This window comes from Necator americanus, chromosome X, assembly GCF_031761385.1.
Source record: "Necator americanus strain Aroian chromosome X, whole genome shotgun sequence".
NCBI classification, from domain to species: domain Eukaryota; kingdom Metazoa; phylum Nematoda; class Chromadorea; order Rhabditida; family Ancylostomatidae; genus Necator; species Necator americanus.
In genome coordinates this window covers 21715972-21743248 of record NC_087376.1, presented here as the reverse complement: position 1 = coordinate 21743248, position 27277 = coordinate 21715972, and the positions used below count along the sequence as shown (strand labels likewise).

Genomic DNA, 27277 nt, shown 5'->3' with positions numbered 1-27277 from the left:
GATTTTTGTTGCTTCTCGGCTATGAATCAGTGAAGGGCTGCACTAAAATATCTTTCCGGATAAGAGTTCGAGATTAAGTGTAGGTCTCACTCTTTGCATGTGAACGTGTGTGATTTCCTTCATCTGCCCTTAAGAACGTCAAATGTTTTGGAATGGATCATACAGAGAATCAGTTATAAAAAGGAGCTTATGGACCTTGCAAAAAAATTCCAGACTTCAACCATGTTGTTGGAAGCACCTGAGACATTTACCTTTTACATTGTATATCATCGTCATGTATTAAACAGCGAACGTTTCCAAAACAGAAGAAACAATGTGTGTGATATTTTTATCATTTCAGGACGGCATTTCACGTAATTTAAAATTTCTCACCAGATTCCAATGTACTTCATGTAATTCATCTTAACTGTTGTTGTTATTACCAATTACCTATAGATGCTGGTAAGCATATAGCGTGAGTGGATTTCCTGCAAATTTGAACGTGCATTTACTTGCTCAATCGTGAATTATGAAGTATCGTACCTACTGTGGATCCTTTATGTACATAACTTCACGTTTTCCTCTCATATCTAATGTCGTGAAATATCGGCCAGTTGTGGTGTAGCGGTTAGAGGTTCCGCTTCCTGCACGATATATCCATGTTGTTGGAACTCGGAGGTTCGAATTCGCCCTACTGCTCAGCAAGCCTTTCATCCCTCCGGGGTCGATGAATTGGTACCAGGCTTGTCTGGGAGGATAAAGACGCTGATTTGATACATCGGCTGGCCACCGCAAGTCATTGTCTGGACCAGTCACACGTTCGTAAACCTCAAACGATTCTGAATTGAAGTGAACGTGGGGGCGCATCCCAAGCGAACTTATTAACGCCAGGAACTTTACCCTTTATCCCTAATGTGGAATAAATGAGAGTGAAATATTTTACTCTTGCTTTTTGGAAGATTTTTGCTCGAATGTTGGTCGAACTAACAGAAGTGCTTCTTTTTTCACGGAACGTAAGACAAGAAAACAGTTGAGGGGTCTTATGACTAGCAAGTTAAACGGCTTTCTTTCGTTTTTAGTTTTCCCAGTGATGGGTTATGCTTGATTGGAAACATTAGTGATATCTCAAGAATACGGAGGCGTGAAGGCAGTGGTAGAGTACGGAGACCATATTTGACATACATATTTCAGTGTTAGTCAATGTTCTCTAGTGTATCAAAAATTGACAAAAGAGTAGTTTGCGAGTTTCATGTGCGAGACTATCACGAATGTCTAGTACTTTTTACATGTTTTTGCTGCACCAATGGAATTTCTGAAGCATACGTTGTGTACATTTCATCTTCCTCAAATATATAGCTGCTGCACGGCGACATTACGATGCTATGGTGTAGCGGTTAATGACCGTTCGGCGGACACGGGCCGCCGCTAATTCTATCCACATACTGGTCGGCGGGAGGCGAGAATGGGAGGTTCGCATAATTTGAAGCCTGTTGAGCCTCACGCCACGCTTATGATGCGCAATGACGTCGAGGGCATTAATCGGGGAACCGACTCATCCAAAACTTCAGGGCTTGTAGTTGGGAGCAAGCTGACAAATCTCCCGCAGATCATCTTTCAAGATATCCCTATTTTCCTTTACTATCACGACTTTGGAGAACCTTTTTGGTGGTCGACCTCTTCTCCCGTTACACTCTTCTCCTTTCACTTAATTATCCATTCACCGTTGCCACTTACAGATCCAAGATCTCTTCAAGTTAAAGATAAATAATTAGTCAGAGAAACTTATGGATATTCGCGTGACTGAGCACGTTACTTGGGGTTTATGTGCAATCCTCGACATTAGGTGAGTGACGCCATTCCACGTTTCCCCGTCGCGACTGGCCACGCCTCCAGATCGATCCCTCGACTGCGCTGCGTACCTCGTTCACGTGCACCTGGGTTGTATTGCGTTTCTTCGTTATATAATTCCATCAACTTTTCTATTCCAAGGGCCTCATACAGTTTTTGGCACTGGGACTTGTTATATTTTCGACTACATGCTGCCAACGAATACTTGTGAGTCAAGAGTAGAAACATATTTGATGATAAAGTAGTGAGGAGAACAATCATATCTGTTGGAAGTTTTTTTCTTTTTCTTTGCGCCACCTAGTTAATGATTCCAGTTTTCAGTCTTATTTGCGAACGTATGCTAACAGCAACAAAATTTCGCTTTTCTCAAGAGTTAGTTCTTCTTCAAGCGTGTTGGGGCGAAAAAGGTCCTCTGCCACAAATTTACTCTTGGCTGTGATTACTTTGGTGATTAGGTCTGAACAATAACTGTCTTGTGTTGCAAGACATATAATATATATATTTGCAATACGCGAAAATAGAATATAATGACTTTGTCTTGAAGTACTCATGTGATTGTCAGTTTTGGCGTTCCTTGAATGACTAGGCAGGTTAGCAGCGTATTCGATTGCTAAAATTGCAGATGAGCCGATGCAGCTAGACAATCGCTTTGCGTGTTGGAATTCGCAGCAAGTTGTGTCTCTCCATGAAATCAACTATGATACTTTAACCACAAATCATGCTAAGAAGCTTAGTCGACGTTAGTATTCAAAGCAGCGGACTAAGGTAAAGTAAAACTCACTCCGCTGCAATAAAGCTTACGCTCTTAATTTTCATTTTGGATACATTGTAGATCAGGGCGGAATCAGTTCAGATTTATTCTTGCATTCACGAGAATGTAATCATTTGTTGTTTCCATTGCAAAAAGATTTTTTAATGTCTGAATGTCGCTGCTGAGATAATCCCCACTATTGTACACCAATTGCCCTTCCAGATTGAGTTTATGATCATCTTCCGCTAGTCTTTTTCTCTTTTCAGAGTCACCGAATGACTCCAATATGAAGCTAACATTGTCCTTTACTGCAAATTTATGCAGTACTCTGTTCAGGTGTGTTCTACCACGTTTTACATTCATTTTGCATTCCTATGTTCTTCATCACTGAGCACTAGTGTGTAGAGTGTGTGATGTATGTGTCATTTTCGGCCTTGAAAACCTTCATAGATTTCATAGGCTTCGAGGTCATTGTCTTATCTTACACGCTATTTTACATTTCCACACCCTTCTTTCATTGGGTATTTAATATTTCTTATTTTCACAGAACTATCCGGCAAAGGTTTGTGTATTTTGGTCCGATTATCAAATTGCTGGTTGTATAATTATTTCTCACCTTGATGTTAGTGCTCTTAGTTTTTCTGGCTAACCAAATACTGTAACCTCCCCTCTAACGACGACTAGCCGTGCGCTCTTCCAGTGACGACAAACAATTTTTTGGTCGTTTTATGTACAGACATTTGCACAACGATTGTTTACAAAAGTCTTTGTTGCAATGGACTTTCTCGTTCCATTTCGAAAACGTCGAAGGTCTTATGAAAAGGAGTTTTTAGCGAGTAAAAATGGAGGCTCTCAAACTTCTGCAATGACTATCATATTGCGAAGCAATGATTATTGATTACACCCAATCTCATTATTCGCTATAACCACTTATAGTTATTCACCCATTTGTCTACTAAAGTCTATATTAACTGATTCAGTTGGATACTCACGCAGACCATCCCGGACGAGTTAATAAGTGTGCGAACTTTTCAAGTAAAAAATCTCATCTCTAAAATGCCATCAAAGGAAGGAAATCATTATAAATCAATGTATGTTCTCTCTCATTTTTCTCTGTTTCTTCATCGAAATAAGTAAACACCTCGATTCTCTTGCAAATTCCTTTTTTTTTTGAAACATCGCCTGAGATCTCTAGTCGTGAAGATAACCCTCTTCTTACAACTGGAAATTCTCTTCAGCTTCAGTGACCATTTCGTACTCTGGAGCAAATAAACAGCGGTTATGTAGATAAAGTGGTTACCATTTGATCAATCCGCTTCGGATGCGCCACCACATTTAAATTCAGTTCGGGATCGTCCAAGTTTTATTAACGCGTATTCAGACCTCACAATGAATGAATTGTGAAGGAGAGCCAATGTACAATTAGTTTTTTTTTATCTTGCCAGACAATTCTGGTAAAAAGTCGCCGCTCCCGCAAGAATGAAACGTTTGGTGGGCTGTGGGCGATTTTAAACCATCAACGCTGTGGAACCTCTAACCACTGCACTGAACTGTACTGCACTGCAGGAGAGTCGTCGAGGAGGAGAATCTTAATTCTTCAGTAAAAACATATTGTATCATTGTTGTTCGAGGACGTAGTAATACAATTGTTGAAGATACTTCGACTTTGTCGGTGTCGGTACAACCCTTCAACGAGACAATGCCGAAGAACTTTGAAGAATTTTCCGCTTATTCGGGTTTTTCTGTCGCAATACTGTGTTCAGTAGTATTGGTATTTTTTAATTGATCTCATACAATTTCCCTCTTTTTTTATAATCATTCCAGCGATTTGTTTATGCTATCGTATAAAGCAGTAAGTTATTCATCTGCCTCTACTTGTTCGGCACGAATTCCCACGTTCACGTGGGGAGCATGTGGGGCGCAGTGAAACCTTACTTACATATAATAGATCACTTCACACCGTGTCTACGAATATGATAACCACTCCAAGTGATAAACGGACATTATCGAGATGGTGCCTTTTGTCTACTCTCTTTGTTAGTTTCAGTGAAATCCTACGCATTGTTTTCTTACCTACACTGATCACTAAGGTGATAAGGTTTTCTGTGACAAGAATACTTCCAGCTGGGAATATCACAAACTACTTATAGTACATTTGCACAAATTTGCTAGTTTGTGTAGCCGCTTGTGGTGATATTTTAGTATCGATTGAAAGCGGTTGCACCATAGACATTATATTGCCAATGATGGGACCTAATTTCTGACACGATTATATGTTTTATTGCAGCTAATGGTCTAAGAAAATCTATATAAAAGCATTGGAGCAAACTCCATGCTAAGCACCATCAGATTTTTTCGCATAAAATGAGAGGCCAAAGATCGACAGAGTGGTACCCTTACCTACGGCGCCAAAAACTGCGAAAAGAAGACTGGAGTAGCTTGGATGCAGTGGAAGGGTTCAAGATTCTCAAATTGATAACAAAAATTAGGAACAGGGGCTTACCTTACTGTGAGAAAGTGCTGAAAGAAGATTAGTTTTACCTATATCGTATGACAGTCGCTATTCATCGTACCAATCAACATGAACGAGCTATTAGTGACGATGACGTGCGAGTACCTGATCGACCATGACTTCAACCGCGGCCAGTTAGCTGTCAACCTTAACAGTTAGACACCATGCGCAGAACTTTGCCCACTGAAAATCCCTACTCATGTGAGGAATGCAACTAACTATGAACTATGAACAGCAGTTGCAGCGGTAATAACATGATTTAAAAATAATGTTTGTTGAATATGTGCGTGACCAGAAATCATCTTTCAAATTTGGGCTTTTATAAATGACCTCATCAACCCATCCATTGATCAAAACTCGCAGAGGTCTTGATGTGAGCCTAATTCGTTTGTGATTTCAATGCACACATCTTTTCTGTTCATTTTTGGTTTTTGGACATATGTCCAAAACTCCTTTGGTGTCCTACTTGCTATGATTTCAGACTCGTAGGATTAGATTCTAACTTCAATCTCTACTTCGAAGTTTCGATTACTTATTTTGAGGTGAACTCCGAGGCGGATGGAAAGTTTTGATTCTCCGAGCTAATCTACCTGGTTATTACCCGAATACACAGCGGCTTCCCCTATATAATTGCCACCACACGATCTGCACGTGATACCAAAAACCACTCCTGATACCATGCAATCGCCTTCTATGCCATATGGTCAAAACACGCAGCTAAGAGTAGTTCAAAGCTGGTTATAAGCGTGATTTTTCACTTTTATACTATAAATCACCCCAGAAAGATACCCGATGTGATGTATGCAGAACATAAAAACGTGACGTAAGGTCATAACATAAAGTCTCAAATGATCATTATCACTTTACTACTAGATTGGGTTGTTTGGGTTGGGACTTACTTTTGAGTAGGCTGTGTAGTCTTGAGATCTACTTGACAAAACAACATAGGTAGGTTATAGTTAGAGTGCTGTAGGTGGAACTTACGCCGACTCGATTGACATCTTGTAATTACGGCGAGTTTTACAAAAGTAGAGCAACGATCTCATTTCTCCAATATTTAGATCATTGCTGCTCAAGAAGACAAGCGTTGCCCACATTATCTCTGCTACAATCATCTACGTTACGTGGAAGAGCTCTTGTTAGTCATTCCAATAGTTCCTTTGATAGGAATCAACTGTGAAACAAAACGCGATATCTATAGCGGAAGTTCTTCATTCTAAATTTCTTTGAAAACGAATGATTGAATATGTGAAATGCTGCGTAACACTGGAATCTAGCTGAAGATGTTATTCGTTTATTACTACCGAAGTGTTCAATTAAGCAAAATTGTTTGCCATTGCCATTGAGACAGAGGCGGGCAAAACAGATGTTTTGACATTAAGACAATGAATAGTAGAATATGAAAATAATAATATGCATTAATATTGCATTATATATAGTATATAATTATAATATATATTTAATATTGAAGAACCGACGGTGCGACACTGTCGACTACTGTTGCTTGCTCCTAACTTGTCAAAAAATACACATTTAAGAACAATTTATATGTCTCTTTGAGATTTATTCAAGAACTGGCATATCGCTAAGAAACAAAACGACGCCGAATATGGTATGCTCCAGAAAAAAAACCGTTATTGGAACGCAACATAGCTTGAGGTTATATTTGAAAAGTGTTCAGAAACTCAAAACACTTGATCAGAACACAAGGAATTGTTAGAGACAAGCACATTAAATTATTGATTTGTTATTTTTTTCACTCATTTATGCGATTTTGACTATTGTACAAATTTGCGGTTAGTCCCCGCTTTGATCCTTTGTCACAAGGAAAGAAGTTATCAAACAGGCAATAAAATCGCGATTAGCACAACTATGCCTGCGTTTCATGAGATTTGCATTGTATGTGAACAGACGGACTTCGTTTGTACATTAGAGTGGCGCAAAGTTTAAAAATCCCACTTTTTCATTTCCCTTTCATTTCATCTCTACTTTGCAGTTCCGTTAATTTTCAGAACGGAGTTCAAATTGAAAGAACCTAAGCAGAACTTTTAAAACACATAATGTGCTTTAGTTTATAAAGCTCGTTTTCCTCTGAACAGATTTTATCGTTCTCTTATGACACCTTCTTTTCATAACTTTCCATAGAAAGGAAGAATATGAAACTTTCGATTAGATTTTACGCAACTATTTCAATGCTATGCTCCTTAATTTACAAAAAAATTGAGTTCGGCATAGTATGTATTTCGAGTTGAATGACGTCATTTTCAAAATTATTCAAAATTCTTTATATGAGGCTCCGGGGCCCAGCCATTTTTGCACCTCAGCCAAGGCTGGACTATTGCATCGTCGGCAACACCAGCGACATTAGCGATAAAGGCAGCATTTATGTGGGCATTGCATATTTTCGTTTGGAAGAACTTGTGAGTTAATCTTCTGCAAATATTACACAATAAATGCAAAATTAATAGTAATAGAATTATAATGAAGATGAAGTAATGAATGTTATAGCTTAATCTGACCGCTCCAGTTCAGCTGTCAGGTAACACGATGGGATTTAAACTGTCTTGTCATTTGGGTTGCACAAATAATTCCAATTGTGATCACCACTTCTTTTTTAATCATTCATTGTTGTTGTTGTTTAAAATTGACTCTAACTACGACCACTTCACGTAAAAACGACCCACTCAGCTATCAACAAAAACAAACACAGAGAAATGAATACTGATATACTGGTAGTGAAGTGAATTGATATTATTATACTGATAGTACCTCCACACACGTTTCACCTCATAATGGCATGGAGGTGACTCAAGGGGTCGAACTGCGATGCACAGCGGAGGTACGTCTTCCGGTCGCAAGGTGGCCCCCTGATCCATATAAGTTAAGGACGACTTGTGGCGAAAGCTAAACTCGCCATGCCAGAATGCTGAGTTTGGGGAGATTTGGGAGTCTTCTTGCTACTGCAGCATATACACTGCCTCAGTACCCTGCACACTGGGCCCTGCTGTCTCAGACGTCGAATGATATGGCGTCGGACGGTGAGAGGCGATCAAATCTCAGGTTGCTCAAGACAAGGCGATACGCGCGACTTGCCATGGAGACTGTTTCAGACTGTGTACTTACTTACAACGCGAGAACAGTGCCCACAGACGCTGACCTACATGCCTTTCTTGGAGCTGCAGCGCTCATCAAACTTCACGCGATTGCTCTGCAACAGCCCAAGAGCAGAGAGAGTTTCGTACGACAGATGAACGACGGTACGCTTGTCATTCGTAAAAGGGAAGTTCCGTCGCTAAATATAGGCAGTTTTGGTTTTGTTGTGCACCCATCCGTCATCCATCTTGTTGATTCTCACGAAATCTTCTCACCTCGTCTGACCATTCTTCGCCTCCGCCCTCTGCGCCAAAAATCCATTAACATCATCAACTGCTAATCACCAACATCAGCAGCTGATGAATCCGAATTAGACGCGTTTTACGAGAAGCTGGAGGAGTAATCTTCAACGGGAAGTTTTTCTACAAATTCGTTGTAGGAGACGTCAACGCAGAAGTAGGAAAGGCCACAGAAGAGAAATACAGGATCGGAAGATAGGGAATAGGGAACCATCCTTTTGGAGCGGTTCAGACCACTGTCTGCCTCGTGCAAAATACGACTTAGCCACGCGATGGAAAAAGACATCTGTATCGGCAACAAAGGTCGGAAGAAGTCGTATATGGCTATTGCATACATGGGAACTCTTTGTCCCAAGGTGACTGGGACATCGAAGTGGACCCAAACGTGAACTGGGCTCTGTTCCTCGGAGGAATGGAACCCTATTCTAAACCTGTCTCGAAGCCGCGCACGACAAACTTGAATCGAATTTCGAAGACTATCGAGGAATTGTTGGAACGAAGAAGGTCTTTGAGGCTTGATAAGAATGATTCGCAGATTGATTGGTTAGTAGCAAGCACTAGGTGCAGAAAAGCGTTGCAGGAGGATCTTTCGAAATACAGGCAGAAGAAGATTCTGGAAGTAGGACAAGGAAGAACGAGTATAAAGAAGCGCCACAGGGATTCCCACGAATATAATATTCCACTAACGGTCTTGCTGAGCGAAGGCGGGTTTCGCACCTCTTCTCGTCGTGAAACGTAAATAATTGTGGTGATGTTCTACTCGAATCTTCTCCGTTTGTCAACTCCTGTGTCAGCCCCGATCACTTCCACCGGTAAAGCTCCACCGCAGATTCTCCCTTAGGTAGTACGAATCGCTATCAAGAGCATGGGACTGGGCACGGCCCCGAGATCTGATTTTATATCAGCAGATTTACTTCGGGCTGGTGGCCATCCACTTCATGTAATCTTAGCGGCGCCCATGACATCCTATCTTCAGAAAGAAAGGATCCCAGACCAGTGGAAGACCTTGCGAACCGTTCTTATTCGTAGGAAAGGTGACCGAGAGGACCTTCGAAACTACCGTCTGATATGGTTGCTGAGCATGTTACACAAAGTATTCACTGAGATCATCCTCACGCGCATATCTAGGGTGCTTGGTGAAGGCCAGCCTCAGAAACAAGCTGGATTCCGTCAAAGGTTCAGCTGCATGGACCACATCCAGACCGTGTCGAGGGTTATAGGGGTTTGCCGGGAATACAGCCTATTCCTTGTCCTAACCTTCCTCCTTGACTACGGGAAAGCTTTCGTACAGCGTAGAAACGAATGCAATACTGTCAGCGCTGGTCAATCAAGGTGTGGACGCGTCGTATGTGAGGACATTAGCCAACTTCTATGATCGATGCAACACTAAGATATAGCTTTTCTACCGCCCCCTTCCCCATACCCGTTGGAAAGGAGGTACGACAAGGCGATGGTATATCGCCACGTTGTTCACGGATGCATTACAATGGATAATGAAATCACTTGCTTGGGAAGAGAGGAGCTTCCGTGTCAAGCGAAAATTTCTCTCAAACTTTATTTTTGCGGACAACATCGTCCTTTTTTTAAGAAGTAATGATGCAATACCAATGAAGCAGATACGATGCTCAAGGGATTGATACGAGGCAGGCAAGAGAATAGGATTGCGAATAGACAGAAAGAGTTCTTGAAGAGCGCTCACAGCGAGGACAGAGGAATACAAGTTGAAGGCTCCAAAATCTCGTCATACGCCTATCTTGGACGTTCTATGAGTATGGAAAACGATTTGAAGGAGGAACTGAATAGGAAGATGAGAACAGCGTGGTCAGCACGCATCAGGGAAGCTGCGTACCTACTGACAGACCAATCTCCGTGCCCATCTGTTCAACTCGACAGTTCCTCCAGCGCTTTGTTACCCAGCGGAGACGTGGACAGACATCGCTGCCACGTCTAGGAAGCTACTCAGTACCCACAAAGTCATTGAGAGATATCTTCTGAAGTTTAACCGGCGGACCCAACACCTAGTCAGTCTTTGCAGCTCCGCCTTCAGATCATTGTCCTGTTTTTGCGACCCAGCGGAATATATATCGAAATCAAAGCATAGATAGGCCGGTCACGCTATGAGATGAATCGACGATAGATGGACTAAAAGAGTAGAGTAAAAGTAAGACTAGAGTGGATCACATGAAATGCTAAACGCCCTCGATGAATGCCGCAAACATAATGCAGTGACGTGTTTGTTGCACGGATGCACCAGCTGAGAGCTGAGGTGGATACAGCTCAAAGACCTCATCAACGTCGCTCTCAAAACTTGAGAACATCTTGGTTGATAATGGCGAGAGAACAAAACTAGTGGGAAAGATGCTGGGGCCCGCTCATCGAGTGAAGACGGCCCATCTCAGTATCCACCTAAGTAAGTATACTGATGGTAAAGTGTTAAATTTCTTTTCTGTTCCAGGTATGTGACTTCCACATAATGTTTCCTTGCAGCGCTGGAACAGTGACTGCGGATGGTGCAATAGCCCAGTCCTGGCTGAGGTGCAAAAATAGCTGGGCCGCCCTTCTACCTGTTGGATGTAGGAACGGAACAAAACTATTTTTCTTTGCGTCACGAATTTTGCTATTTCCAAAAGTTGCTGGTCTTTGTTTTTTATCACGAAAAACTATCCTTTTCTAAAAGAAGTCACGTTTGTCTTTCTCGTTATTTGCACTGGCCACTCGATATTCTTTTTTTAAAACTAAACTGTGTGTGTTTAAAGTGTCTGGCGTTAATCACTCCGCTTTGGATACGCCATCGTGTCCACTTCAATTCAGAACGTTTGAGGTTTACGAATGTGTGTATAGCCAATAAGATGACTAGCCGATGCACCAAGTCGTATTTTTATTTTCTCAAACAAGTCTGGTACCAAATTATCGATATCCTTACAGGATGAAAGGGTTGGTTGGCACTATCTCGGTTTCGAACCATCGACAGGTCGCGCAGACTGAGCGTAACCTCTTACGGACTGCGTTACATCCGCTCTTTTCAAAATTCGAATTAAATTAATTTCCTGAAAACTATTATATTCTATTTTATTTTGAAATCAAACTAAATCAAATCAAAAACAATTTTAGATTTAGAGACGAAATAAAATCTACCGTTTGAAAAATTAGAAAATAAAAATTTTAAAATTGAGTCAGCTGTTTTCCACATTCCTTTCATTTGCAATACCTTAAAAAGGAAGGGGAGCTTTTCAGTGATTCGATGTCTCATCATCATACGGCGCCGTCGAGTTAGAGTACTGCAATATGCTATCACGTCGTAGTAACGTTATTAATTGTAATAATAACACTGATGTATTCTTTATCTGATCTCTGCCTTTAGGTTCATAGCATTTACAAAAGACCGTATGTCCATGAATGCGAAGTTACGCTTTCCAGCTTTTGTTTCAATGAACTTGTAATTCATAGTCCGGCTGGTAAATGCATGCAGATAAACTCCTAAAAGTGTAAGCAGGCTCGATCTTTAATGTCGTTATTTTGGAAACTAAGGTTTTCGTCTGTTCTTGCACATCTTAGTTCACTTTGTAAGGTTTGAAATTCTTACTACTTCAAGGGCACATTCTTCGCTTGCCCTTAGAGAATTTCTCTCCATATTATTCTTATAACGCATATATTTTTGATGTGTTGTTTTTCTAATATGATATCTTGACTTCCAGTGATGAAAGTGATGGAAAGGCGTGGGCTGTGATGGGTCGCTTGAAAGAAGCGAAATGGAAGATTAACCGGAAGTCTGAAATAACCACTGAACTTTCCAGTAGGTAGGTAAAGGAACAAAAAATCATTCGCATCTTAACCGAATGCCTAGCTATATGTGTTGAAAAGCAAATATTTGTCTGAGAATCATTTCTTCTCTTTTTACTCCTGGATTCAGAACCTTGTCTTCTCACCTGTTGCTCAATATTCACGCGCTTCTAACTTTTTTGCGTCATAACGTCTAACTGTGACATTAATAATCACGTTTTGAGTTTTAATTTAATTTCCTAGTATCTGTTAGCGGTGCCAACTGCGTCTATGGAACTACGGATACTTGTAAAATGCAACCATCGTGAGAGAACAAGAAGGGAAGGCTGACTTCCTCTTTCGTTTATTTGCTTCGAAACATTCGCAGGTAGACGTTTGTACCTGCACATACTTTTCACATTATTACATTCTCTAAGATAAAAATATCTTTGTGCAGTAGTTCTGGAGGTTTGTTTCATAGGATATGTCGGTTTGCGTGAAAGCACCACCTTACATATATGTATAAAAGTATATACTTATACATATATGCCCCTAATGATGTAAATTTATAGTTTAAGCGTTAAAGCTTTGATCGAAAAATGTAAAAGTATTTGCTAGATCTCCTTTTCTGCTCTTCTCAAATTTTTGGAATTACTGAGGAAGTAAAGGCGATTTCATGAATAGAGGCGTTACGAAAACACTACATACTTATAAGGACTGAGTTCTTATTCTTGCTTCTTTTCGCATTATCTAGTCGTTAGCATAATCCTTCCCTTCTGCAACAATTTCTGGTGCACATAATCAAGTTTGATAGAGTCGGAAGCGCATCCTATTATTTTATAAAGCCGATGACGGACAGATTTCATAAATTGCGTTTTTCTGCCTTCGTCAGCACATATATGAAATTGGTTGAGATTAATCGATAGGGTTCCAATGATATCGTCTAATATCCTTCGAACTCTACTCTAAGACCTTTGTGGGACGCAGTTGTTAAGAATTGAAAGAATAAGGCCCACTCGCAGTGAATCATTTGTATTTGGTCTCGAAATAGATGTTCAAAGTCGGCGAAAACTACATTATAGGCAATCCATTCGTATAACGTCTTCACATGTCCGTTAGAAATTCTAATTACCTCAGTACATACGCATGTAGCTTTTATGATTAGCTTCCTGAATCAAGCAACTTTCCTGTTTATCTTGCAAAAATCATTCCTTCTTTGATTCGAGAGAAAAAGGTGATGCTATATGTCAAATTTCATGCATTGAAATGGTACAAATTTTCATGCCACTTCTTATCTCTAGTTTTTTTTAGAAGGAGTCATTCAGCCATTTCCGTATACATTATTGAGAGTGGTCGAAAGAGATAGAAATCCAAGGCACTAAGGTTGGGCAAATACGCAGCATTCTATTCTGCTTATTTTACTTTTCGATTAAATCCAAACAAATGGATATGTTTGGATTTCAGTTTGGAAATCAGTTTGACACCTCATTATTTTTTGGTTCTAAATATCTTATTTATGAATTAATATGAAAACTTATGAAACATTTGATGAAGAAAATTTAGAGTTATAAAATAACCTATTGCATAGTGAAGAAAAAGTTTTGATTGAGAAAAAAAAATCGAAATTAAACGTCAGGAAATTGTGCAACCTAATGTATATTTGCTGCACTGACCACGGGTTTTAATTTGTTGCATGTCTTACTCAGTGTGCTCAGAATACGGTTTAATTCCAGGAGTATGCGTAACGAATACTGCCGAGTTTCGAGTACAGTCAAAGCTGAGGATGCTCCATTACCTGGCCTTCCTATGTATGATGTCTTCCTCGGAGGATCATGTGGAACTACGGTAAGCAGTTCTTCTTATTATTGGGGCTAAGCTACATTGACCGTCTTCACATGTGTTCCTAATTTTTGATGATTTTGTTGGTTCTTGTGTTATTTTCTGATGTTTTAGAGTCTTTTTGTTAACTTTTCAAGGTTAGTTGTTGCTACTGCTACGATAAGCGAACTTCTGTCGAACTGTAAAAATGCAAATAAAAGGAGACTTTGATAGATCGGATTTAAATATGTTAATTTGTTGACGCGTCCATCAGTATTTTCCATTTTATATTTTCCCATCATCCATCAGTATTTTTGACATTGTCGATTCCGTTTATCCAGAACAGTTTTTTGTGTTCAAAAAAAATCAATAAACGCTATTGTATTATACTACTTTCATATTTGTCATGCACCTTCTCCCTCTTGTGGTGTTCTACCACCAATGCTTCGTCTTCTCTATTGGTAACTTTGATACTGCAGTAACGTCAAAAATCTCCTCCTTCGGGACTTTCCTTAAAATCCCTGTGGAAAGGATGGCTTTTCCGTTTTCTTCCTTCTCACAGAAATTTTAAAGGCATCACCTCGCGAATCTGAGGTGGTGCAGATTTCAGGTGGAGTATTCGTATACGGGGTGGGAGACTATGGAGAGGGGGGTGATTCCGTCCATTTCTTCCTAATTGCCGTAAAAAACGACAGGGAAGATACGGCTTCAGGCGTTTTGGCGCACTATTTTCTACAGGGAGTTCGACTGGAGCGCGCCAGGCTTGTGCGGCGCCGCATCTTCCGGGCCGTTTTTTACGGCAATTAGGAAGAAATGGACGGAATCACCCCTCTCTCCATAGTCTCCCATCCCGTATACGAATACACCACCTGAAATCCGCACCACCTCAGATTCGTGGAGTGATGCCTTTAAGTGTGGTGTTTTGTAACTGCAACTCATCTACTCCCGCGTAACTTCTCATTTCTACGAGGCCATTTTACATTACTACCGGTAAAAACTTTGTTAGAGGTTGTACTTTCTTTAGTATTGTGGTTACAACAGTAATAATTACAACTCATAGACAAATGTAAACGTGAGACATTATCGTATGCGTTTACACGAAACTTGGTTTCTGTGTATTTTGAAAATGTAATCATATATGCGTAAAAGCTTTATTCCATTTCAACTTTAGAGTTTCATTTCCAAACGACGCCTTTATTTAAGAGAGCTTCGCTACCAGACACTTGTGAGGATTTTTGCGCTGAAAGACAAGAAATATGTCGTCTAGTTGTATACGAAGCAGTAGATTTTTTCTACTGAGCAGTCATCATGTTTGCTTTATACTACTTTACGGAGCAAAGCTCAATTTTGTTAATCCTTAATTTTCTCTTGTTACACTAGAAAGCGTCCACATGGCGACCATGGAAGTTAAATCCGTCCACACTTTTCCCATTTTCCATACAAATAATGTAAAAATTGCTCTCAAAAAACAGGTTTGGCGGCGTCAACTTGTCATACCATTTCTGAAGAAGAAGGCTATTTCCTATTACGACCCTCAACGAAGTGTCTGGAGTGAAAATATGATCTATGAAGAAAGTATAGCTAAGGAAGTGCGTTATGAGTACGCTTAATTTTTTTTATATCAGTTTCCTATATATGACTGCTCTACAGACAAATAAAGAATTCCTTTCAGAGATCGTCGCTTTTCCTCTTTGTCATAGATCCAGCGACTGTTAACGCCACTTCTTTCCTCGAAATCGCCTACTTTGCAGCCAGAAAATCACCAAAACTAGTGGTTGTATTCCTCGGGAAAACAGAATGGAAGCAGAAAGCTCATCCGGACGATCTACCAGACAGAAATAGAACGTGCATATTACTCGATAGGATTTTGGACGCACATGAAGTTCCCATGCTGTACAGCATACAGGTTTTCATCGTTTTCTATTTCTCTTTGTTGCGTTCCCGTCGTTTTCAAGTTGACAAGTTCGAATAGAAGAATAAAATTTACAGGATGCACTGGATTACATCGAAGAAGAGATCATCGGTAGCAAACGGTGGGCAGATGCTCTACGAGTGCCATGTCAACGTTTCTCTTTCCTCTCTTTGCGTACTAAAAAAGTTGCTCGGGCTGCTCAGTTCCGAGCCAGGTGTGCTTGGTTACGGATCATATCATACGCACGACATGTAACGTTAGCTTGTGCAGCTGACACGATCATATTCATCGCTTGCCAAATGGTTGTTCCAAATATTTCTATTTTCGTCATTTTATTGCCTCTATTTTTGCTCAATGTTATTGTCATACTCGCCACTGATCGACTGCAACGATATCGGGCCCTTCGCCCTCGTGCTGTTGCGGATTCTTCACATTTTCATTTACGGGCATCTGCCGCGATTCCTCCGCCGCGTATGCCAACTACCGTAACACCTCTCAATCCTGTGAAAGCTAAAGGTCATTTTATGTCCAAATTTTTGTTTCATTTTCAACTGCTGAGAAGATATTTGTCTTGTTTCAGTGTTACGTTTAAAACGGTTTTGTGATGGCACCATTGATGATGGATTGTCTCTATTCACTGCTCCGGAATTGTCGAGACGACGCTCACAAAACGAACGGGTGATTAACACACTTACATCTACACACATTGAACTTGCGTCCAGCGCACCGGATGATACATCATGGGTGAACCGAGTGGTTATTCCATACATGGAGTGAGTTCGTTTCTTTTTCACAGGAACCATCGCAATTGTAGGAAAGACCTCTGCTACATGAGAACTTGTTCGAAGAACTGTTGCGTATTGCTGTTATTATCATTGGGATGGTGCAAAAATAATGCGCGTTTTCAAACATTCAATTAGAAACGCTATAACTTGCCTTAAAATCAACTTTGTCAATCGAAATAAGAACCATTACAGTCTACAAATCTTTGTCAGTGGGATACGAGTTTGCTTATTCTCGCTGCATAAAAGTCCAAGTTTTTGAAGTCCACGAGCTTTCGAAAGTCGTTTTCGGAAATTCGTGGACTTCGAAATGACCTTGGTTTTGGAAGATGTTATCCATTAGGCAGTCGTCCAGATGTTTGGAAAAGTGATAGCCGATTGGCGAAAGGTCTGGTGAACATGGTGGGTGAGGCAGGGTCTCGTAGCCTGAATCGTTCAACTTTGAAATGCGTGGACGGGCGTTGTCATGTATAAGAATTGAGTCCTTTCTGTTCACTAACGCCAGGCAAAAAGTTGGATTTATCTAGGCATTTCGTCCATTTCTTTGTAGTACTTGTCTGCAGTGATGGTCTCGTCGGCTTTCATGAAGCTGTGGCGGATTACACCTGTAGTACACCACCACACAGTCACCATGGTCATCTCCGAGTGCATTTTCGGTTCCGGGAAGTGCTTCATCCTTGCCTATCCACTGAGCAGGACGCTTCCTGTTATCGTAAAGGATCCACTTCTCATCGCACATAGCAATACGACCAAGAACCGGATAGTTTTTGCTGCATAACAAAAGCCTAGAGCAGATATCAAAACGGCGGTTTCTTTGACATTCGCTCGGTTCAAGCGGCATCCAGTTGTTCAACTTTCACTTTCCAATTTTTTCCAAATGGCGGACGATTTTTGAATGGTGAACGCCTAGTTTTTCGACAACCTCTCGTGTTGTTTTTGGCGGATCATCTTCAATAACTGAACTCAGCTTGCGGGCATCAATTTCAAAAGGCGACCGCGACCGTCCTTATCTTCAAGACTTATGTCGTCACAATGATTTGGAACCAACGTCGTACCACGGATTCGGTGGTGCTTTCCTCACTCCGAATAGCGTCGATATCCCGAGCTGTTTCCGCTGCAGACCTGCTCAGCTTGAATCCGTAGAAGAATATTTGGTGAAAATCCTGCCTGGAAATATTATCTTCTAAGTCCTGGTACAAAACAAAGTACTGATTCTCTTCCAAAATCGTTTCAGCACTAATAACCACAACGAAATGCGCTGCAAAACGCCATACGGCTTCTAGTATTAAAGATGAGTGTAACCGGAAAAAAATTTGTCGTGAAGATAAGGTAATAAAAAACGCGCACTATTTTTTCACCAGCCTAATACATCATTCTATCCTTTACAGTATTAGCTTTCAAGCTATTGTTATTTGTAATTAAAAAAAAGGAAGCTACTTCATAGAGGTGAAGTGTTATAGTCACGCCATAAAATAACGCGCTTAGTCCGTGTGTGTATATGTCTGTATGTGTGCATGTGTGTATGTGTGTGCCACGAAACTACTCCAATGAAACGAAACTATGCAATGATGCCAAACTCTACACCTGTGGGAACTAAACTATTGCCACGCACTTAATAGGCGAGCAGTCTACCATTGGATCTCGCCCACAGCTATATTCTTCTATGTATGTTGGCTTTCATAAGACAAGTTAGTTTCTGTCATATGTTGGTGACGTAAATAGACTTTTATGTGAATATATACCTCCAAATTTGCAAACCATCATGTTATATAATATCGGGCTTATTCTGTCATGAATGCGTGTATCAGTCATGCAATTCCAAAAGGATAGGGAGACAGGAGTCGGATTCTTGCGCCGGCGCCGAACGCTATAAAATGGTGTGAGACGAGTTCACGGCATTAATTAAATGAGATGTTGTGAAGCGTTCCATAGCTATGGGTACTGCACGTGTTGTTGCGTTTCACCTCTACCTCTCACCTCGTTTCACCTCCCCCGCGTATCTATTTCCTTGCACGTTTGCCTCAATTTGGTAACGTCTTTTCTTCACATATTGGATGCAAACATGCAAACGGCTGCCTTAATACAGTGCGTTTCAAAAGTATGTATCCTCCCTGAATTTGACAATTTCATGTTCCTCGCTCTATACTGCTGAACCAAAACAGTCTCTTTAGATTCCTCATGGTCGAAAAAAGTTATCAGCTTGTTTTCGAAAAAAGCTTTCTTCTCAAACGAGAATGGGATTCTTTTGAAAAAAAAATTGCTTTTGTTTCAAAAGTATGTGTCCACCCCGAGATTTCCATCAAGTTGAAGTCTCTCCCTGGAAGGTGTGTACTTTTTGGCGGGAAAATCCTGTCATATATGATTAGCTTGATCATCTCTTCAATATAGCCACTAAACCGATTCGCAGAACTGTGCTTTCCACCGAGGAACAAGCTCAAATCCGAGTTCTGAATTACCGCCTTGAAAAACCGAGTCATTGCTCGTCAGATCGGTCGTTCGCACGGATGCGTAAACCTACCGATCTGCATCTTTTTTCTGCGTTTCTTCTTTTTCTTTCTGCAAATTAGCTCCAAAACTAGCCTTACTGTCTCAAGGGCAACAATTTGGCGGTCCATCCGGTCAAACCAGAACATCAGCAGAGAGGTTATGCAGAAAGCCCCTTCTTAGCGAATTCCATAAGCAGGCGAGATTTGAATTTGTGCGCAAGAATATGGGACACAGTTGGACAAGATGGGTTTTTTTGGTAACATGCGACGTGGGTTCTAGTAGCTTATAGTTCCAGGTTATCTTCACGGACGAAAAAAGTTCGATCTGGATGGTCCGGTTGGATATCGATATTATTGGCAGGGTCAAGCGTGAAGTTGGGAAGAAACCCTCCTGACGACCCCTTCTTTCTCATCCTTTAGCATAGCATAGCATAGCCGCTCATATAGCAATCAAAATTAATTGTAATAAACGAAGTTAAAGAAGCAAACTGGATTCTTAATAAATAAATCAAATAATATAATATAGCAAATATTAATAAATGCTATAATGGATATTAATATAAAGTGACACAAGTAAGATAAAAATATATGACATAATATAGACGCCACTGATAGCTCACTGTAAGGGTTAGAAGTAAGTCAGAACATATGTACACAAATTGCAATATAAATTGAGAAGATGAAGAACGTGTATTCGACGACACAATTCTTCTTTTGACAGCGACTATAAACGGTCGGCAGTTCGATCCCCGCGGAGACCATTATTTTTGCAACAGCTTGAAACGACGGAGAACATGTTTTAAATCATTTTTATACTATTTCCTGCTATTTACAAACAATTTTACTCATCGACAGTGGAAACGAACGGTTGGAAGTTTGATTTTTCCGGATTTTTTTTTTCGGAATTTTTCCATATTTGCAAAATGGAAAAACAACTATTACCGATCACATTCTAAAAGCATTTTCTCAGTATTTGCTACTTCCTACATGCAACTTCACTCATTGACAGTGACTACAGACAATTAATACTTTGATTCCTGCAGGAATCTCGATTTTTGCAAAGCTGGAAGAAATTACTGAGAAGAACATTTCACCGGCAGTTTTTCTGAGGTTGTATTTAGAACACTATCCGCTGCATATAGGTGTTATTTAGAGGTTATTTTAGCGATTACAACCAGGCGCTGATTGGAAGTTATTGCCAGACTAGTCGGATTTTAGTAGCTTGAAATAAACATGAATAACGGACTACAGAAGAGAAGGAAAACAAAGGTGGTTGCTTTCTGTAAAAGAAGGTTTGCGTTATAAAAGGGTTAAATTATCCTTTTGAGAGACCCTCTGGTTTTTTTTTTTTTGAAAGCTAGTTGAGAAAAAGTTGAGAAATTTGACAGCTGTTGTGAGACTCGTACCACCTAATCCAACTGTTTTCTGGCCCAGGCGCACCAATCTTAACCCTATAAAGCAGAAAGATGGAGTAGGGCCCGTCCTTCTTACCACATCACATTCTAGCACTGGCGTATGGATCTGTCGCTGAAGGATCCGTTCCGCACCTCTCAGTACTTTCCAGCTAATACGCACAATCACCTGCTGTGAGACTCGTGCCACGTAGTCCTACTGTTTCTGGTCCACACGTGCCAATCTGAGATTCAGAAGGCAAAAAGATGGGAACGAACCCGTCCCATCCCTTCTGCCCTCTGATGCACGCGCATTTATCTAATGCTGAAGTCTGTTCTGCACATTTTAGCACTTTCCGGCCATACAATATGACCTTGTGTGACTCGTTTCCCCACATATTTTTGTCTCGTGGCGCTGGCGCACCATTTCATCATCGTAAACCTCGCCTTTTTACGCTCATTTGACGTAGTAGGATTCTTCGCCAAAATTACTTTTTCGGTTCAAAAACATAATCAGAGTCTCACATTAAAGGCATCACCCCACGAATCTGAGCTGGTGCGGATTTCAGGTGGAATATTCGTATACGGGATGGGAGACTACGGAGAGGGGGGTGATTCCGTCCATTTCTTCCTAATTGCCGTAAAAAACGGCCCGGAAGATACGGCTTCAGGCGTTTTGACGCACTATTTCCTACAGAGAGTTCGATTGGAGCGCGCCAGCCTTGTGCGGCGCCGTATCTTCCGGACCGTTTTTTACGGCAATTAGGAAGAAATGGATGCAATCACCCCCCTCTCCGTGGTCTCCCATCCCGTATACGAATACTCCACCTGAAATCTGCACCACCTCAGATTCATGGGGTGATGCCTTTAAGTACCACGAAAAAAGTAAGTACACACGAAATTCGCACAACACACAGACGGACGGACTAAGCACGTTGTTATATAGCTATAATTATTATGATATATACATGCCAGTCTGAAGGTCCGGCCAATGCCGGACTTCAGTCTTTCTGTGGTGTTCCCTTCGCTCGCCATCATTGATCAATGAGAATTAAAAGTAGTGCCATTTTCTGCAAAATTAGAATTGTGCTTCTCTAACAACATCTCCTTCTTTTTCCTTTTTTTTTAAATGAACTTAGGCGAAAGGTTTCATATATTTCCTTCTAAACGCATCATTTTCACCTTTGAAGAACATTCAAGGTTCAGCTTCAAACACTCCTCGGATACGAACATAATATAGACTCAATTTGAAAGCATTACCCTAAGTATGGGTTTTCCTCCTGCTTTCCACAAACACAGTTATCAGAGAATAATGCTTTAACGTAAAATACGTGAACGAGATCATCGTACAGATAAAGATAACGTTCCACGTCAGATCATGTAAACTGTTCGCTATTATTTAAGCAGCCGGTTTCATTCGTGTTTCCTCTTTCTGAGGAAAGCATGTTACTAACCTGAAGCAAACGTGCAAGGAAATAGACACGCAGAGGAGTCATAGAGGTGAAAAGCAACGCGCGCTGTGGCCACGGTTATGAAATGGTTGCAAAGCCCCATTTAACTTTTGCAACACGCACACGAAATGATGATACTGCACTATGGCGCAGCAATTCCACGTTATTGGACCAGGTCACCTCATTTACCGCTTTACGTCGCTGGCGTACCAATGCAACGCTGTGGGACCCGTCCCTATTTTGTAGCTTTACGATGACGGGACACCAATTCTAGGATGTTGGAACCGTCTCAAACCATTTTACGACACACACAAACTATTTTAATGTATACTTCCAAATTTGCAAACCACCTTATGATATATAATAACGTGCTTAGTCCGTCCGTCCGCGCGTGTGTGTGTGAGAGAGAGACGAAATTCCAATAAGAGAGCGAGAAGGGTCCGACAAAGTAGAATTGATGTGTCCGAGCGCCAGAAAGTGGTGAAGGTGAATTAGACGGGTCCCATGGCGTGGGATTGGGACTATAAAATGCACTATGGCGCAGCAATTCCACGTGGCCTGTACCACGGCCTAGAAATGGTGCGCCGGCTCCGCAACGCGGTACATTGAGTTGGGATGGGAACAGTTGTGTGTAACTGGTGTACTGTTGTGCAGTAGTATCGCATAATTAATCCACGTCGATTTAAGAAAGAGTAAATGAGACGTTGTGAATCGTTTCATAGTCATGGCTACTGCACGTGTTGCCTTCCACATCTATGTGTCCTCTGCGTATCTATTTCCTTGCACGTTTGCTTCAGTTTGCTAACGTCGTCCCTTCACATATTGGAGGCAGACACGCAGACGGCTGTTTGAATAGTAGTTGACAGCTTACGTGATCTGACGTAGTACGTTATCTTTATCAGTACGATAATGATATCCACGTCGTTTCATGTTAGCTCATCCTTCTGTGCTGCCCGCTGAAGAGAAAAAGAGTAAATTCATTTTTTTGAGTAATGTTTCCAAAATGAGGAGGGTTTGAAGAAATATAGATGTACTATCAAGTTTGAATGTTCTCCGAATGTAGAACTGGTGCGTTTAGGAACAAAACTCTGAAATCTTTCATCTATGAAATCTGCCCAAATTTTTGAGAAAGAAATTGAAGAAAGCACTGATAGAAGAAAAACATTCTATTTTTACAGAAAATGTCACTACTGTTAATTTTTATTGATCGGTGAAGGCGAGCGAAGTTCGAAATTAGCCAGACGTTCAAATTGGTATAATATAAACCCCAAGGTGTGTTGTTCACTCTTTCGATTCCTTTGATCAACTGACGACCCGAATTGGATAGCTTGATAGATGAGAAGATGTGGACCAACACCAGCTTTGCCTATCTTCTTCTCTTACGCCCATACATCAAGTTACGGCAAAGGCGGCGAAGTCGAAGGATTCTACGTCGACCTAGAGAAGTTTTGCAAAGAAGGCAATACCTTTTACAAGGTCATTCTTCATTATTTCAACGCCAAAATTGAGCCCAGAAGAACGCTTGAGGGATTTTATATCTCCACCCATGCCCTTCAATGGAATTAGCACAGAGAGGTGATTTTCAAGTCTGTCATGCGAATATGACCACCTGTTTCGCAATTCCAGAAGCTCTTCTTTGAATGCTGAAAGTGAGAGTAGCTTGATGGAGGGTGCGATAATGAAATTGAGTACTTCAACGTCACCAAAGGTTTTGCCGGATTTTGCTGTTGTGCCAAAGTTCTATACGGAATCGGACCATCGCCTCTTTCGATGGGGATTTCCTTTTACATGGAGAAAAGAACAAGCGACGAAGTTGAGAAGGCGAAGTACCAGAACGATCATCGACTGGGACCTCTCCGCTTTGCTAGCTGGTTTTTGAAAAGATACCGCAGAGGATAATATCGATATAATATAATCGGCTCGTAGAACGTCTCCACTGCATAAGCGGAGTTGAAAAGTTTAGCGAGATGCGCTTGTCTATGGAAACTCTCGAGCTACACCAGCCACATCAGCTGCAAGCAGACTCGAACGTCTGAGCTTGCGAGGCTTTGGAGAGAAGCGGTAAAAGAAAACCTCAATGAGAGAAGAACAGCAACATAGACTGAAGAGCTGGGAAAGAGCACTCGCTGCGCTCAACTTCGTCAATCATAGAACAAAAATGACCCTTCTCCGAACCCAGATGGAACAACCAGAACAAAAGTTGAAGGTCGTCAACACTTAATCAGCCAGATCTACTTGCCTCCTCATAACGGAGGGAAGGTGAACATGTCATCCTAGAGATTCTCCTTTTTAAAATACGACAAGCCATCATTTTGGTGAAGAATCGTAGAATATAGTACAATAGTAGTAATATAGTACAACAAAGGCGTTTATGATCGATACTTAAAGATACTTCGTGAGTTATATAACAACCTCACGACCAAAATTTCTCTACAATAACGCTACAGTCGGCGAAAGAGTGAGGCTTGACAGGGCTAAATAATTTCATCCGAAATATTCAGTGCCGCTCTCGAAAACTTATACGATGCGAAGATTGGAATGGGATAAAATGGAAGTGAAATCAAATGGCTGGCGGTTACACCATTTTCATATTGCTGGTGATATCGTCCTGATAACATCAAGCATAAGCTAGAACGAATGCTGGTCGCATTAGATGACACGTGTAGAATGATCGGGCTGCACATGACCCTGAACAAGACGATGTTCATGAGAAAGAATGGGTTTTTGATGTTAAATTCACACTGAACGCAAAGAATATATCCGAATAACCCAGCTATGTATATCTAGGTTAGGAAATTAACATGATGTACGAATAAATGGTAAAGTGCCGTTAATCAATTTTCTTGGGATGCGCGAACGCGTATTTTAATTAAGAATCGTGCGAGGTTTATTAACGTGTACTCAGCATTCAGTTTACACATTGGTTTGCGGGAGCTAGAAAATATATCGTCAGTGCACCTTCACACACACGTTTGGTGTCAGCTTATCGACCCCGGAGAGATGAATGACTTGATTGGCCTAGAGTGATGTCGAAGTATCAAGCATCGTAGTGAAACCGTTTACCAACCGCACTACACCCATCCTGCTAATTTTATGTGACAGGACGATTATTGTTTGGATCAACAAATGTAGATTCTCATGCCTCAAAATATGAAAATAAAGAGATAAATAGAATAGAAGTAGATGTTTTTGTATTGTTAATATCGTTTTAATTATTGAAGTAACAGTTGAGTTTCAGTCGCAACAACCTGCGTTATTCCCGGTTTCTCCTAATGAATGATGTCGAGCCTGAAAATCGAATGAAGTGCCTTGTGACGTGGTCTTCTCAAATGAAGCATTTTTTCTATCATATTCCATCTACAAGATTCTTTCTGTCAGGAATGGTTGAGGTGAGTTCTTGAATTGCTTTCTTCTCAGTAGCAGCTTAACTTTACTTTCACATTCTCTCAGGTTGCTTACATACTAGGCCACACTAATTGGCAAGTAACTATTTGTGTACCAAAAGAAGCAGAGTGTCTGGAGGCGCCGACGGTAGCAGAAGACGAAGCAGCGAAAGCATTCAGGCGCCGGCGGAATGATTGCTATCAGATTGCCTTTTGTTACCTCAAGGTAAATGAAAACAGAGTTGATTTTCATCTTTTGCGACTTGACTACATGTTTCCAGGACATGGCGAAACGTCGTCAGTGTCGAGTCTTTTCCGAACTGGACGATGCTTTGCAGTATGTCACTAAGGCTACTTGCGCTGGATTATGATGATTTCATTTTTTCTAGAGGAATAGCAATTGTTGTAATTTTCCATTTACGCTCTTTACTGCTCAGTCAGATCCTCCTAGTCTGTTGTATAAGATAATAATACATAGGTCCTCAAATTTCGTTCAGCTCTATTTCATCTCGCGCGCATGTCTTCGAACGTGTTTTACTTTCACTACTATTTTCGACAGTCCCCCATTGCAAACGTAATTCTGAATTTAATCAAAGACTTGTGAGTTTCTCAACATTTTATTTATCGAAGTTTCAGTTAGTTTCAGTTGGAAATATATGATGGAACAAATTTGGAACCAGTCTAACTAGCACAATGTGTAGAAAGGATATAAAATTGACTTGCAGCGCTTAGAAAAGAATGAAGACGGAAAAAAATATTTGTTGTGCATTTTCCAAACCAATTGTGACTTTCTAAGTGTCGGTAGTAATAATCTGTCTTTTTCCATGATTCATTGCATTGAATATAATAATATTAAGTGTCCGTTACGCATATTTGATAAAAAGTGCCCAGGGATTCTGCTGTTGATACTTTGGCCTTGTTAATTCTCTTCATGTTATTCGAATTCCACTATTCTTTTTACTTCAGTGATAAAATTTTCCTCTACAGTTTCCCGTATCACCTTATATTTAGGTGACTTTTTTTTGTTTGAATGGAGAGTAAAGTGAGAGTGCGCATTCAATCAAGTTGTGCTTCGTCGTCAGTAGCAACCGTCATGTTGATCCATTCTCAGGGTCCTCATGCAGATGATATACTCGTAGAGGCAGTGTACCACGAATCTGCCGTGCTGAAGGAATCCGCGGGGAAAATCTAGAAGTAGGGTTGTAGATTGCCGGATTAGAGGTGGTTCCGCTCATCTCTTCCCGATCTTCGTAAGAAATGGCGCGGAAGACGAAGTTTTTAACCACCCACCATCCATGTGTAAGCGCCGCATCCAAGTGTGATAGGTCGAAGATCAGCCGTGTGCAAACCACCCTATTCAGGTAAAACCAAACAATAATAGGTTGCTAAGGAGAGCTGAACGTGTGCATAGAGGAGCGTCCTAACGTACCTCGAAATAACCAAAGTGGTTCACACGCCGTTTCTTACGACGATCAGGGAGAGATGAGCGGAACCACCCCTGATCCACCCCGCAATCTACAACCCCATCTCTAGCCCATCTCGCAGATTCCCTCACCACATCAAATTCGTGGTATTCTGCCTTTGAAGTGACTGCAAGTACATACTCGCCTCTTTTACCGTATGGAAGGGATAGTGGATCTAATTTCAATAGTGCCCAAACAACACTGCGTTTAGTGGTATGCGTTACATTTCTAAACTCTTCAGAAAAGTCATAATTTTTCATCATTTGTAAAAATCGAGGAAAACAGCGGAAGTAATCCCTTTCTGGCAAACGAAAGTCAAATTAAGTTTGGAAAATTGAGGAAAGCAAAGA

General features: G+C 40.9%; 4 protein-coding genes across 6 annotated transcripts; all 4 read left to right on the top strand.

Annotated features, from left to right (window-relative positions):
• Positions 1-1763: 1763 nt before the first annotated feature.
• RB195_024678 (uncharacterized protein) lies at positions 1764-25835 on the top strand (the record flags this gene model as incomplete). Of its 3 annotated transcripts, XM_064212542.1 has the most annotated exons (12): positions 1764-1822; positions 2418-2566; positions 2845-2914; positions 12178-12279; positions 13975-14086; positions 15532-15648; positions 15732-15965; positions 16049-16487; positions 16552-16744; positions 25320-25470; positions 25532-25690; positions 25746-25835. In XM_064212542.1, 12 exons carry the CDS (start codon positions 1764-1766, stop codon positions 25833-25835), a joined length of 1875 nt encoding a protein of 624 aa, XP_064068423.1. The 3 variants fall into 3 exon arrangements, with proteins under 3 accessions (XP_064068423.1, XP_064068424.1, XP_064068425.1); XM_064212543.1 differs by lacking the exons at positions 1764-1822; positions 2418-2566; positions 2845-2914 and adding an exon at positions 11409-11416; XM_064212544.1 differs by lacking the exons at positions 1764-1822; positions 2418-2566; positions 2845-2914; ... (1 more) ...; positions 25532-25690; positions 25746-25835 and adding exons at positions 11409-11416; positions 19536-19659.
• Positions 8014-8523, top strand: RB195_024681 (uncharacterized protein; the record flags this gene model as incomplete). The annotated part of the gene is made up of 1 exon (XM_064212547.1): positions 8014-8523. One exon carries the CDS (start codon positions 8014-8016, stop codon positions 8521-8523), a length of 510 nt encoding a protein of 169 aa, XP_064068428.1.
• On the top strand, positions 9348-9857 carry RB195_024680 (uncharacterized protein; the record flags this gene model as incomplete). Its single annotated transcript, XM_064212546.1, has 1 exon — positions 9348-9857. One exon carries the CDS (start codon positions 9348-9350, stop codon positions 9855-9857), a length of 510 nt encoding a protein of 169 aa, XP_064068427.1.
• On the top strand, positions 10104-10433 carry RB195_024679 (uncharacterized protein; the record flags this gene model as incomplete). Its single annotated transcript, XM_064212545.1, has 1 exon — positions 10104-10433. The coding sequence occupies one exon, from the start codon at positions 10104-10106 to the stop codon at positions 10431-10433; it is 330 nt and encodes a 109-aa protein (XP_064068426.1).
• Positions 25836-27277: the final 1442 nt, after the last annotated feature.